This window comes from Rhyacophila brunnea, unplaced genomic scaffold (assembly GCF_057557595.1).
Source record: "Rhyacophila brunnea isolate RB1 unplaced genomic scaffold, BYU_Rbru_1.0 scaffold_15, whole genome shotgun sequence".
NCBI classification, from domain to species: Eukaryota; Metazoa; Arthropoda; class Insecta; order Trichoptera; family Rhyacophilidae; genus Rhyacophila; species Rhyacophila brunnea.
The window spans coordinates 11,407,740-11,422,210 of NW_028232806.1; the positions used below are offsets into that span (position 1 = coordinate 11,407,740).

At 37.9% G+C, this 14,471-nt stretch overlaps 1 protein-coding gene across 8 annotated transcripts in view; it reads right to left on the reverse strand.

The window, feature by feature from the left end:
- The window catches only part of LOC147074913 (uncharacterized), a 69,893-nt gene that overhangs the window by 36,649 nt on the left and 18,773 nt on the right, over window positions 1-14,471 (reverse strand). For 5 of the 8 annotated variants that reach the window (XM_085942935.1, XM_085942937.1, XM_085942936.1 and 2 more), the window contains exons 13-21: window positions 13,622-13,762; window positions 13,362-13,490; window positions 12,921-13,199; window positions 12,446-12,606; window positions 12,036-12,282; window positions 11,261-11,385; window positions 10,561-10,706; window positions 10,037-10,166; window positions 1,011-1,097 (exon numbers count right to left, since the gene is read on the reverse strand). In XM_085942935.1, the coding sequence (XP_085799061.1) occupies window positions 1,011-1,097; window positions 10,037-10,166; window positions 10,561-10,706; window positions 11,261-11,385; window positions 12,036-12,282; window positions 12,446-12,606; window positions 12,921-13,199; window positions 13,362-13,490; window positions 13,622-13,762 (1,445 nt within the window). Of the gene's footprint in view, window positions 1-1,010; window positions 1,098-10,027; window positions 10,167-10,560; window positions 10,707-11,260; window positions 11,386-12,035; window positions 12,283-12,445; window positions 12,607-12,920; window positions 13,200-13,361; window positions 13,491-13,621; window positions 13,763-14,471 lie in introns of all 8 variants that reach the window. The other 3 variants (XM_085942934.1, XM_085942930.1, XM_085942929.1) reach the window with 1 other exon arrangement.

The window sequence follows — 14,471 nt, forward strand, 5'->3', positions numbered from 1 at the left end:
CATGAATATGCACACATCAAACAGATGTCAAGATTTTTCAGGTATGCAACAGCAAATTTGAAACGTTATTTATTATGTGATACGTATCAAACAACTAAATAATTGACATTGATTCATATTAAATCAAAGCAAAATTAAATTTTTAAAAAAAAACAACAATTTAGTGAAATTAACATACCAATAAAATAAGCGGCTTCGTTAAAAGATTGTTGAAAATTGATTTTCAAGATTATAAAAACAAACAGATCACAAGTTCACCACTTTACTGTGTGGTGTGAATAATGAATCGTACTAATCTCAGAAATTTGTGGCCAAATGTACTATTTGAATTATCAACATTTAAAAAGAAATCTTCTGTATATCACCGCATGGACTATACGGTAAATTCTACAAGCATTTTAACATCAGGTTTCCGAAATTTCTTACATAAAGTATATTTCGTTCCAATTTAATTTTCTGACATAACGGAGATGATGTTGAAGAAAACCTTCAAAGTGAAGCAAAAAAGGTAGCCTGATCTACTCTTTCTTCTTTTCATAACTCTTAAAATAAGAAACTCATTGTTGCAAAGAAAAATGACACATGACAAACTAAATTTGAGCGAAACTTCAGTAATTTTGATAAACAGTGAACTCGATCCGGCAAAAGGGTTTCTTCAATATCTTTGCATAAGAGCATATCACACATATTTTTATAATCTTGAATTCAAACAAGAAACATAATAGATATGTTGTAATTGAACTAGAAAAACCTAAATTTGAATAATAGCACAATAAAAAGAGGAGAAATTATTTACACAATAATAAACAGGGGAGAATAGTCTTTAATCTGAAACAATATGACTGTTCATTCGCAGGTGTTTTCAATTGCTTCAAATAAAAGTCAAAGTGAAAAGATAATTTACATACATTTTATCGATCGGTAATATATATTTGTATGTTCGATCTTTGAATGAACAGTCATATGACTATTGGTAACATGAACACAGATTGAATATGAAATTGACATACCTCGAGCGCCTGCAGACTCCGCACTTCTTTGTCTCGCTTTGCTTGTTCGGCTTTCTCGCTTCGTTCCTGCTCGCGAGCCAGGCGTGCCTGAAAATTGCCCAGGCAAACACACAACACGTCAAGGATGTGACATAAACAGTTTACAACACTTATCATTTTAATACCAATGGATAAAACACGCATAGGATGTCCAATCCAGACTTTTGATACATATTATGGCAACATAAAGCGTCACGTGGCAAGTAAATAAATGAATTGCCCGAGGCTAGACTGCCTTAACTTTAAACTAAATAATTACAAGATAAAAACAACTTTTTATATACCACGTTTTTAAATTTTCTGTTGAATCATATAAACTTGACAATGCTATGTATTAATAAATACTTTTTTTTGTACTGAATAAATATTATAGAATACTGAAATGTCATTTTGACATTTCATATTGATTTCCATAGTAACGCACGTATATGTTACGCCAAATGTGTGAAATTGCGTATTACATGAAATCGGCAAAATTTTGCTTATTTCATGAAAAATGCAAGTCCGTTGCCTTATTCATAAATTAGGCAAAGGCAAAAATGTCATTGATTATATAAAAATATACCAATCAATAACTACAATGACGTTCATATCCATTTACTATGCTCAAAAAAAATCTTGAACTATAATATAATAACGGAAGAATTTTATTAAAAGGTATTTTCGCGATTTGATTCGTGCTTGGGTATCAGGCAATGGTCGATTGTTTGTTTATGATAGTATGATTTGATAGTCTGGTGACAGTTGTTAGCTAACCTCAAAACGGACATTCAGTTGAATTCAGAATTACAAAACCTAACCTAACCTAATAATAATATTATATTATGTCCAATTATAACTAATAAAACCATCCGTATTAAATTTACTTTTTCTACTGTCATGTTGACAGTTTAAGAATTCCATACCCTGCCGAACTCACGCACTCGGCAGATAATTTGTCCAATTCATAAATAAGGCAACAGGCTTGCATTTTTCATGAATTAGGCAAAATTTTGCCGATTTCATGTAATACGCAATTTTACACATTCGGTGTAACATATATATTAATAATTTAGTTGCTAGTACCCTCTTAGCAACCAATAATAGTGAGTAGTAAATATTACTTTTAACGAATTTTCTCAGTCGGAAGCCAACAGCGGTGGAGTGAGGTTGTACAACTTCGCTTGCGTATTCGTGTCGCTATTCGCCTGGTTACTCGCGAACGTTTATAAATACGTGATACAACAAAAATATTATTGTTTGTAAATGAATTTGACAATAAACTCAACATGTGTGGTCCCATGTGATTTTGACAATCAGTGCCAGTGCTTGAGAAAAAGTGAAAAATATTTATTGTTGCACGGATAGTGCACTTTGTGCGGGGAGTGCGTCAAACGCTGTGAAGCGAGGGGTTGTCCACACTGTTTTTTGTTCACACTGTTGCGCGAATTCCAAGACCGCGTGAACGGCAAAAACAATAAAATGGAAAACACCACAATGGAAGTGAATGAAACGAAAAAAACGAAGAAGAAAAGAAACGATGATGAAGAGGAAGTGGTTGGAGAAAAAGAAGAAGAATGGCAGACGGTGACCTCTGGAAAAAAACCCAGAAGAGACTCTGGGGTCACTCCAAAGGGAAACCAAAACATCGTCATGATAGCGACGGGAAGTAAAATTCCATTAAAGCTGAAAATAGCGCAGATGCTGCATAAGGCAGGAGTAAAAGTACAGAAAATTTACAATAAAAATTTAAAGACGTACATCCAAGTAGAAGACGAAAAAGAAGCAGATAAAGTGAAACAAGCTGGAGAACTCAAAGATCTCGGTTTTGTGACCAAAGAGAATGACTCCTGCTCTTATGGAGTAATAAGAAAAGTCGATATTGATATGGACCTCCAAGAACTGCAAATGGAAATCAAAAGTGATGCAAAAGTAATCAACCTTAAGAGGTTGACAAGAAAAGGTGATACAGGAGAGCTGACAAAGACCTCGTCAGTCAGTATTAAATTTGGGGAGAAAATATTGCCGAGAACAATTTACATATATGGAGTCTCTTTTGCTGTAGAACCGTATGTATTCAGGGTTATGCAATGCTACAAATGCTGGCGATATGGGCATATCGCGAACAATTGCGGACGTACAGTAGAAACGTGCCCTAAGTGTGGTGAAAACCACAAAACCTGCGAAAAAAATGAGGAAATTACGTGCATCAATTGCAAAGGCAACCACGCGGCAAATAGCCAAAAATGCCCAAAGTGGCAAGAGGAAAAGAATTGCAAAGAAGCAATGAAAAAAATGAACATACCTTTCAAGGAAGCAAAAAAAAATATGTTAAATAATAGCTATGCTGACATATTAAAACAAAAAAAAATCGTAGGAAGAGATGAAAGCGAAACAATTCAAAAAACTAAGGAAATCAAAAAGAAAGAAGAAGCGGTGGTAGAAGCTTCAGGCTCAACAATAATAGCTACAGGTAGTAGCGTAAAGTCTACAAAAAATAAGAAAAATTCAAAAGGGAAGACAGAGGTTAACGCGATGGGAGAAATTATGAAAGTCTTGCTGAAAGGGGGAGATTGGCAGCAGATCATTAAACAACTAATAATTAAAGCAGTGGACTGGGTATAACACTTCAAAGAAGGAAACTTAGGGGAAATTCTAGGGGAGGTTCTGCAGCAAAACGGATAATAAAAAACAAATTAGGATTTTACAATGGAATGCCAGAAGTATGAAGCAAAAGAAGGATGATATAGAACTCTACTTAATAAGACAAAAAATTTCAATAGCATTAATCTCAGAGACTTGGCTGAGGTCTGAATTAGACTATCTGAAATTCAATGATTACACGATGTATAGAAAAGACAGAGGGGATGGTTACGGAGGAATAGCGATACTGGTGCATAAAACACTGGCGTCTAAAGAAAAGACCCTACAAGGCCTTCCAACTGAACTGGAGGCATGTCAAGTCGAAATCAGAGGGACACAAAAACTAAAATCAGTGACAGCAATATATTGTAAACCCAATGTTACCATTCGGAAAAACGCATGGAGCAGGCTCTTCGATCAAATGGGAGAGGGATCAATTATGGGTGGGGATTTCAATGCACACCACCCAATGTGGGATCATATACTTCGAGACGCAAGAGGAGAGGATGTCGCTGACGTATGTCTTGACTCTGACTTAGTAGCGATTAACAATGGACAAAGTACCAGGGTCGCCCCTCCAAATCAGAGAGGAGCGGCACCGGATATAACATTTATCTCCAATGAGCTGGTACTGGAAACCGATTGGAAAATAGACTCCGATACTATGGGCAGTGACCACTTACCCATTATCATCGAGTTTGTGGAAAATCAATGCCAAACAGAAATGATCCCAAGAAGAAATTACCCTAAAGCAAACTGGGAACAATATCGAGAAATCATCTCAAATGACATAGACAGACTTACAGAACCTACCAGAGATGTACAAGTAGAGTATGATAAATTGGAGGCAATATTGAATAATGGGGCAAATTCAAGCATTCCGAGACTCAAAGTATGCAGTCACCCAAACTTTAGACCAAAACCATGGTGGAACTCCGAAGTATCAAAGGCAATCGCTGAGAGAAGGCTTGCCTATACTCGCTTCAAAAAAATCAGTTCAACAGAAAACTACCTAGAACTAAAGAAAAAGCAAGCCACAACTCGAAAAGTAATCCTAAAAGCCAAAAGAGAAAGTTGGAAAGCATTTTGTGACTCCGTCAACTCGGAGACTTCCTACTCAGAAATGTGGAGAAAAATGAGTTGGATGAAGGGCAAATCGGGAAACAAATTCAAAAATCAACTGGATGAAAGCATGGCGTCACTCCTCCTTGAACAACTAGCAAGTAAAAGTGACGAAACGAAGGAAGAAATTGCAGAACAGGAAACATAGAATCCTAATGATACAATGAATGAAATTCTTACAGTGGCGGAACTAAGATCAGTAACCAAAAATAAAGACACTGCCCCCGGCATGGACGAAGTTTCATATTCCATGATCGCTCAGCTGCCAGAGACCGGAAAAAATAAACTAGTGGAGATATTCAACTTAATCATGGAAACCGGAAAAGTCCCTAGGCAATGGAAGGAAACGATGATTATCCCAATCTTAAAACCAGGGCGAGACCCTACCCTAGTGTCGTCAGTCAGACCAATTGCACTCATATCATGCATGTGCAAAACGTTCAACCAGATGATTGCAAGAAGAATCGAATGGTTTGCAGAGAAAAAACAACTATTTCATCACAATACTACGGGATTCAGAAGGCAAAAGTCGACTCTGGAGAACATAGGCAACCTAGTACTAGACATCAATGCAGCACAGGTCAAAAACGAAGTAACTCTGACAACATTCCTGGACATCCAGGATGCGTATAATAATGTGCATGTGAAAGAAGTGTCAAGGTTGTTGAATGAATGGGGAATCGGTGGGAAGATCACTAAATATCTTAAGCAGTATTTAAATGAAAGAAAAATCACCATGTGCATTAATAATGAAAAGAAGAGTACGGTATGCTCAAGAGGCCTTCCGCAAGGAGACCCCCTATCCCCATTACTATTCAACATTCTTACAACTGACATATTAAAGTTAATAACAAGGGTCAACATTGTACAATATGCAGATGATTTTGCACTTTTTTGTTCGGGAAAAAGAGTAGATGAATGTCAAAGGTTAATGCAGAAGAGTCTTGACGAAATAAAATTATTATTGGAAACGCGAGGCCTCAAAGTAGCTCCCAGCAAAACTAAGGTGGTACTTTTTGCCAGAGGCAAGAGACAAAACCAGCTTAACTTAAAAATCGACGGCACTATAATAGAAAGAGTAGACACTTATAAATTTTTAGGTATGAACCTGGACTATAGACTAACGTGGAAGCATCATATTAGTCATTGCGCGAATAGCCTGACACAACCTCTGAACATACTCAAAGTACTGGCGGGAGGTGGGTGGGGCGTACACCCCATTCATATGAGAAGGTTATACACGGCACTCATTAGAAGCCGATTAGATTACGGGAGCATGTTTTACCACTCCGCTGCCGAAACTAATCCGGTGAGGCTAGATCGCATCCAGTCCAAAGCATTAAGAATATGTGGAGGATTTATCAGGACAACGCCCATTCACGTGCTACAAGCGGAACTCAGCGTACCTCCACTGAATGTCAGGAGATGGGCACTGGCTACCAAGACATGGATGAAGTGGAAATCTATAATAGATAACCCCATATTGGCAAAGGTGAAACTCCTATACGAGCTCGTTGAAAGCAATACATACTATGAGAAAAGAAAGCTCCCACTACTGGTAGGAATCCTTAAAGCCACAGAAAGTTGGGAGGTATTAAATACAAAATGCCTAGGTATGTATTCGCTGAGGAGGCCAGTTGGTACCTACGACCTCAGCTCTGTTATCCAACTAGAGGTCAAAGGAATAGACAAACCAAAACGGAGCATAGTATCCGATAAAGCAAGAGAGCGTGTCGAAAAAATGCTGACAGAGAGGTACGCAGGATGGAGCCACCTTTATACAGATGGATCCAAAGATCAGAATAGAGCAGGAGCAGCTCTTGTGATACCAGAAGTAGGTATAAACAAGAGCTGGAAGCTAAACCCAGCAATACCAATAATGACGGCGGAACTCATCGCGATAAACGAAGCAATTAAATACACTTTAAGCGATGATTTCTCGGCGCAATCCGCTGTCATTTTAACAGACTCCAAAAGCGCTTTACAACATCTTGCCGCAGCAACTCGCTCACATAACAGTAAAACCATAGCATACCACATCCTTGACCAGATCGACGCCAAGAAAAATAGAGGAGGAGATCTATGCCTTCAATGGATCCCATCGCACATGGGCATTGAGGGAAATGAAAGGGCAGATGATCTGGCAAAGGAAGCCGGCCATTCAGGGGTACCACATCAGTGGATACCAGAAAACCTGGACTGGAATGAGGCTATAAAAAAAATGTGCCATAGTATGTGGATAGATTTTCACCATAGGGCATCATTAGAAAAGGGGAAATGGAGTAAGTCAATTCTACCATCACCACGAGAGGTGCCCTGGTTTGTAGAGTCTTCTTTGACGAGGAATGAGCTTAAGTTAATACTGAGGCTAAGAACAGGGCACACCATGGGCAAAAGATTTGATGTCCTCATGGGAAGAAGCGAATCGCAGCTCTGCGATGAATGTCATGTTTTAGAGGACATTGTACATATAGCACTGCAATGCCCCAAATATGAAATTCACAGAGTACAGCTGCGAATTGCAGATATCTATGAGAATGTCGACGAATTGAAGGGTGTCCTGGCGGTGGGTAAGACGGAAGAGCTAGGCAAAATTGTAAAGTTATTTAACAGAATAGGAGTGAGGACCTGATCGACGGATCCCCTTCTAGAAGAGAAGAGGCGATATGACAGCGAGTCGCAGTCAAAGCCTCGGTAAAATCACAAAAAAAAAAAAAAAACGAATTTTCTCCGAAACATACAAATCCGAATTAACTGAAAATGAATTCAATTCTGCTTAAAGATGGCCAAAAGTATTAAAAGAATGCATTGTCGTCGTGTTCTGATATATTCTAAAAGTTTCAAATGTCTAGCTAGTCGGGAAGTTAGTTAAAAATCTTCAATCGTCCAATACAAATCTTGGACAAACAAGAAAAAATTTGTATTGGACACACAAGAAAAAATCTGTACCGGACAAACAAGAATACGAGCTAATAAAAACGTGGTAAAATAGAGCATTAAAACAAAACTAGTTCAATAAAACATTTTACTTTGATGAATTCAATACAATTTTAAATACTCTAGACCAGTGGTTCTCATGTGCAGCCCTGCGGCCACTACAGGATTTTTCTGCGGCCACCAGCACTTTACAGAATAATATTTCAAAAATATATTTATAAAATTATGAAATTGGTTGAAAATACACATGACTTGACTATCTTAAATTTCTTTCCACGCTCAAATGATCCATAATGTGTTTTTGTGATGAGATCATGTGTGAAATAGTCCGTTTCTGAGAAAGAAGTCAATTCAAAGAATATTATAATTATAATACTATAATAATTGCTTTATTTAATTATATTTATAATTAATATTGTCGATTTTTCCTACTACTGTACACTGTGAAAGATCATTCAGTGTAATGCACTTCATAAAAAACAAATAGCGAAGCCAGTTGACTTACTACTACTTACGAAACTTACAAGCAGCCATGCGGCTCATATTGGAAAAAAAGTTTATTGAGGAATTTCCATTATTTTTAAATAAATAATATATATGTACTAAAATGTTCAAAATGTCTTTTATTAAATGGACTTGTCTATAAGAAATTGATCAATTTTTTTAGTAAGTAAATAAAATTTAGCTTTATTTTTTTCAATCACAACAAAAGTGAAATTTGGTCCGGCCACCAGACGTTTCCAAGGAACACTGTCAATGTCAATTGTGCGGCCACAGTTAAATTTCACGTGAGAACCGCTGCTCTAGACCCAAATAAAAATAACATAATAAGACTACTTCTGTTGAATTTAATAAACAAAATAATTGGTTGGCGTTATGCAAAAAGCTATCGGTACACATTTAACTCAAACTGAGATAATCAGGTTTAATATTTGGAATGCGGTGTGAAGTTATTCATTAATATTATCAGCCAACTTACACATTTATGTGAAACTCTAGGGACAATGTTTAATGGACATAGCGTGGTTTAGTTATTTCATGGAAAGAAGGAATACCAAAAGACTATTTTCTGAACAGAAACTGTACAGTAGGTTCTAATCCATACAATAAACTTTGCCAAATCTTACATTTCTTCGGTCACTTTTAGATTTTAGGACTGGATCTATTTTGAATAATATGAAAGAGCACATAAAAATCATGACTCCCATATACTCATCTTGTTTTTTTCGAATTTGTGGACTGGTTCCTTTTTGCATAACTCCAGTTACTAGATATCAGGGTCAGATGCTTAGAGCCGGGCCACACCGGGCGACTCTGGTCTCGAGACCAGTCGCCGAGACCAGACCGATGTATGCAGTTATATGGACCATGCCACACCTGGTCGCGCAGTAGTCGCGCAAGCAATAAAGTCGGGCGATCAGTAAAATCTCGTTCTTGCGCTCGGTCTGGTCACCCAGTCTCTCTGGTCAGGCGATCGGTAGCGATGTATGAAAACATATAGTTATGTATTGAGCGCTGCCACACTGGGCGACCAGTTGCCGACAGCCACGCCGCGGAGAGAACGTATTTTTTGCATAACTTGTGTGTACATTCATTATTATTATTTATTGGTCGCCTGCAAGTCGCCTGAGTAAATCGCCCGAGAGACCAGAGTCGCCCGGTGTGGCCCGGCTCTTAGTCATACTTATGTATGCGTCTTAGCTTATGCAGCCAAAATCAGCCATAGAGTAAATAGCACCTCCCCACATAGTGGCAGAATTGAGAAACGCAAGTGACAACCATCAAAATTGTTTATCGGCAACCAAGTATTTTTCAACAATTTAAGCAACAGTAAGTAAGTACATATTATCTCGTGACACCTGATGCAATTTTGTAACTGATAAAACAACCACTGATTTATTCAAACTTTATATAACTCAGTGGCACAAACCTATTTGACAAAAGGGCCGCAGAGGATGCAAGTGTTGAAAAATAATGATTATATAATATTATACTACACTAGACATAAATGTACATGTTAATTATATTTAATTTAAAAGTTACATATCAGATACCGATTATGGGCCACATTACTGATATAACTGATTATTTTAGCTTTGTATGAAAATTTGGAATTTTCAATAAGTAATGGAAAAACAAAATTTTAAATGCTGGCAGCACTTTCGATCGTACAGCTGCATAGCACATAGCTAAAACAAACAAAACATAATTTGACACCTCTGCATCTCACCCTCAGTCGGAATCTAACTAAAATTGGACCTTAACAATTATAAAGTGAGAATATAAATGATATTCACATTGCCAACCTGTTCGCGATTCTTGGCGGCATCTTTCCGAGCCTCTCGAGCAGCCTGCTGCTGTCGAGCCAGTTCGATTCTGTGCTCGACAGCCAGACCGGCCCCAGAGCCACCTAAAGCGCGCCGGGCTTCCTCCAACCTGCACAAAACAACAAAAATAAGGTTATTAGTTATTACTCAACATTACTTTATGGGCGCCACAGAGAAACGACACATCATCTCAACTCCTTACAGGTGGCTCTTGATTGTCCTTTTAGTTGACACAAATCCTTTCCGGTCATTTTGTCAAAGCAGATTCGATATTTCGACAACTGAACATTGCAAAAATGTTATAATTCAATTCGTCAAAACAGGGAGCTAATTGGTAGAATTAAAAAAAAGCCAGAATTTCTTAAAATGCAGTGGCAACACTTCTCTCAGAGAAAATTTGGAATAACAAAAGGATTAGAAATGGTTAATCTGAACTCAGAAACCGCCAACAATATTTATAGTGAGAAAGTAGAATATGGAAAAGATTTATATAATATACTGACCTTTTAGCAACCTCGCCTTCGGACATCCTGAGAACTTCACCACCCTCCCCGAGGACAGCAGCCTGAACAAAAGTTCCAATGAGGAGACGAGACGAGAAACTAAAGTTGTCCTTTCCGAGCGGAGGACAAGGGTTCTTATCCAGATACTGCAAATACAAAAAAAAACAACAATCAGTTTAGGTACACTCATTAATATCCTTTTTTATAAGTGATGAAAATATCGTCGGTGTTTTGTAAAAAGGGCGAATCAACCATTTTGGCGAAATCGAGATTTTAATGCAAATACAATATGTACCCCCCTAGCTTTGTTGTGTAAAAACGGCGAATTTGTATCTCCACAGGAAAGTACTTAAAAACGATAATCGACTAAAATTAAATTAATTAAAATTACGAATAAAAAGCGAATGTAACATATTAGGCCTTTTAAAATATTATATAATAATGCCTATTATAATGACAGTATTCTTTTTAAGTCATAATCATCCACAGGTCATAAACAAATAAATGTCAAAAGTTAAAAATCCTCCTGTAAAATAGCATTTTGGTTAATTCGCCCTTTTTACAAAACACCGACGATATGTGTTGGGTAAATGTTGAGCCAACTATGTTGACCGAAAGAAGTTGTAGCGGGTGACATGGGATTCAACTGAGATGACTCACAGAAAATAATGTCAATGGTAACTGCAACAAAGAAACTTACGGTAGAGAGATCTTGTGCAGTTTTCAATTTGATGGATGAGTGAGGTTCGGGCGGGTAGTAGATCACATCTCCTTTTATTCCCCCGCTCCTCGAAAGTCCTTTCATTAGTGTCTCTCGTTTCCATCCTGAAAATTAATATTACAAAACGTTAAGCGTGGCCAATTACAGCAAAGAATTGACTGAAACGGGCGAATATTGATAAATCCTGAATTAAATAAAAGTGTCAACCTCTTATTATGTTAAGTCGACACTTGACAGGTCAACATATTATAATTTTATTATGTTCATAATCGTAGACATTAATTCAATGAGCAATGGTTACATGTTCTTAGTTTAACATCTCCCTATATTCTAACATATTATCAATCCCTTGATAAGGTTGTGTTTTGAAAACTTGATTTTATTTAATAAAAATCAATCATACTTCAGATGTTGGCAGACTTTACCAATTGCCTTTTTGCTATCAGTAATATTTATAGAGACATCTCAGAAATTTTTTTTTATAATAGGCCAGTAAAGGAAGATCCAAAATTGATAAAAAAAACACAATAAAAAGTTGAACACTGATATTTAACAATCCATTATTACATAATTTTTGGAGTGGGTTCACCCCGCAAACCATGTGACACCATACATTCTCGATTCACAAGCGAGATCTACAATTGAGTTGAATTTCAGCTTTTCACTTTGTTTATGGGGCCAAATTCCTTCCTTTACTGGCCAAAATAATATGAAAGCAGTAGGAAACAAATAAGTTGAGTGAGTACTTTCTTACCCATGGCCAGAGGAGGCCTCAGTCTAGCTTCATCATTCCTCTGTGCGGACCTCTTCCGTGACCCGGACGACGCCCGGCTTCCGCCTACGAGGGCATCCGAAGCGTCAGAATCAGAAGGGCAGGAATCCAATCCTCCCACTGACATGTCACCTACGCCTCCGTCATCAGAATCTGACCCGGAGAGTTCCAAACCTGCCTGGTCCGCTGCCATTGCTGCTTTTAAGCGTTCTTGCATTTCCGGGTTTAACTATAAAGTAAAAAATATAATTTTTGTTATAATGTGGTGCATTGAAATTAACAATTGGAATAATCATTTGCTTTTAAAACAAAACCAAATAGAATATTCTGTATAAAAGAATGATGAATAATATTTAAGACTAGAAGATGCAGTTCTAGGTAATAATACTCACAAGATCGGCAGCCTCCTGTAGATATTGATGAGCTAGAGCCGGTCGTATGCCCAGTGCTCTGGACTGTGCGAGGAGAGAAGCCACGGTGTTCTTTTTCGGCTTAGAAACCCCTCTTCCCAGATTACGAGGTCTGCCTTCTTTACCAGAGTGCCAAGGACCAGCTGAAATATAGTTAAATGTTAATTCCCATCAAAACCGTTGCATTATAATATATTATACAGTGGTCATAATAATCATTAGAAGCGTAACTCGGTGTGAATCATTTTTTTAATTGTACACAGGTACAGGAATAAAATTTCATTTTGTGAATAAATAAATTATCTGATTCATTTAAAATTGTCTATTTGTCTTCCCTGACTCCAAAATGTAGATTTACATACATAGACTGTGTATTGACCAAGATATTGCATTTAAAGCTACATGTCGCCGTTTCTGATGCATTTAAATAATTTTGTGTTACATATCAGCTACTCACCATCATTGTCTTCGCTGCCACTAGACTTGGGCCCCGGACTGTCGCTGGCCAATGGCCCCAACAGGTGAGCCAGGCGGGCCCCCGCCTCGTGGGAGTGCTGCACCTGCAGGGAAGTGTAGTGCTGGGAGGCGGAAGCGTGCGCTAGGGAAGGGTTCAGCCCAGACATGGAGTGGTGATAGGGAGACGGCGGGGTGGGGGAAGGGGACGTGCACGGGTTTCTTTGAGGAGAGTGAGCATCTTGAATCACACGTCGGGGTTTTGCACCGGGTTTTCGGCGAGCTGTGATGAAAATAAAATAACGATATTAATTTTTTAAATTTCATATATCATCAAAACCCAGGATAAGAGGAAAAGCAATTAATTTTCGAGTGTTTTTGAAATAAAATTATTTTTATAATAAATAAAAGTGATCAATGACAATGGTTATGTGAAAGAACTCACAGACTCTGTCGGCAGGTGGAGCACCGAGGCTTGCCGTGATGCTGGTAAGGGAACTGAGGGAGCTGGCCGCCTCATCCGGAGCCCGAGACGTCGGCCGACCGCTGGAGCTCGAACTAGAACTCTTCCAGTCTAAAATAAATAAAATTATTACAGATTAAGAGAAAACCCCATGAAACTTCAGTGTTTACAACACTTGATGGCATATTTTCTGAAATGTTTTTATTGCGGTAGATTTTAGATTAGAAATAATCCAAACATACCATGATCATTCCTTGTGGAGGCGCTGGGCTTGAGGGAGAGATTCAGCGGGGCATCTTCATCATTGGCCGTGCTGGCAGGAGACTCATCCCGCTGCACCGACACTGATGATGACTGAGACGGCTTCGAACTCAGGTTCAGGCCTAACGAAAAACATCATTTAAAGATAAGATAGGACAACAATTGTGCACACAGTCAATAAGCAAGCAAAAAAACCTGTCCGTGACTAATAAAATCAGTTGGAATGGATTACAATTTGCGATTTGCGAAAATCTCTGTAAAAATCACCCTTATGGCAATGTAGGTAAAGTTAATTTTTTACTACATTTCATTCTGCGTATTCATTCTACAATCCAATATGGATCTTGGCCGCCTTAGGAAAAGGTTTCATAATAAATGGATGTTAGCCACTTGCTCAACATATTATTATGTCCAAACACACATTGAAGAACATGTAAATTTACATGACTCAGAATTTAAGCTCGAGACCCACGACTTCATAAGTGAACACATTATCACTCATCCATCACGAACGCTTACACAATTTTTTATGTTTGTAACTACATATCTTGTGTATTTTTACAATAAACCTCGTGATATACTGTAATCATTCTACAGTGGCATCATGGGCGATTAGCAAGTGTATTGGTATTGGTTTGCTACTAATCCTTATTTCAATGCTAGCAAACAAAACCAATATAACTATAAATGGTTTTTGCCATAATATGGTGCAACTGTAGAAGTGGCAGAACAGGACAATTAATAGTGATGTATAGAAATAAACGCACATTTGTAAATTGACGCCATTTATAATGTAAGCAGAGTTAGGTTTCAATCACTTGCCTACATCCA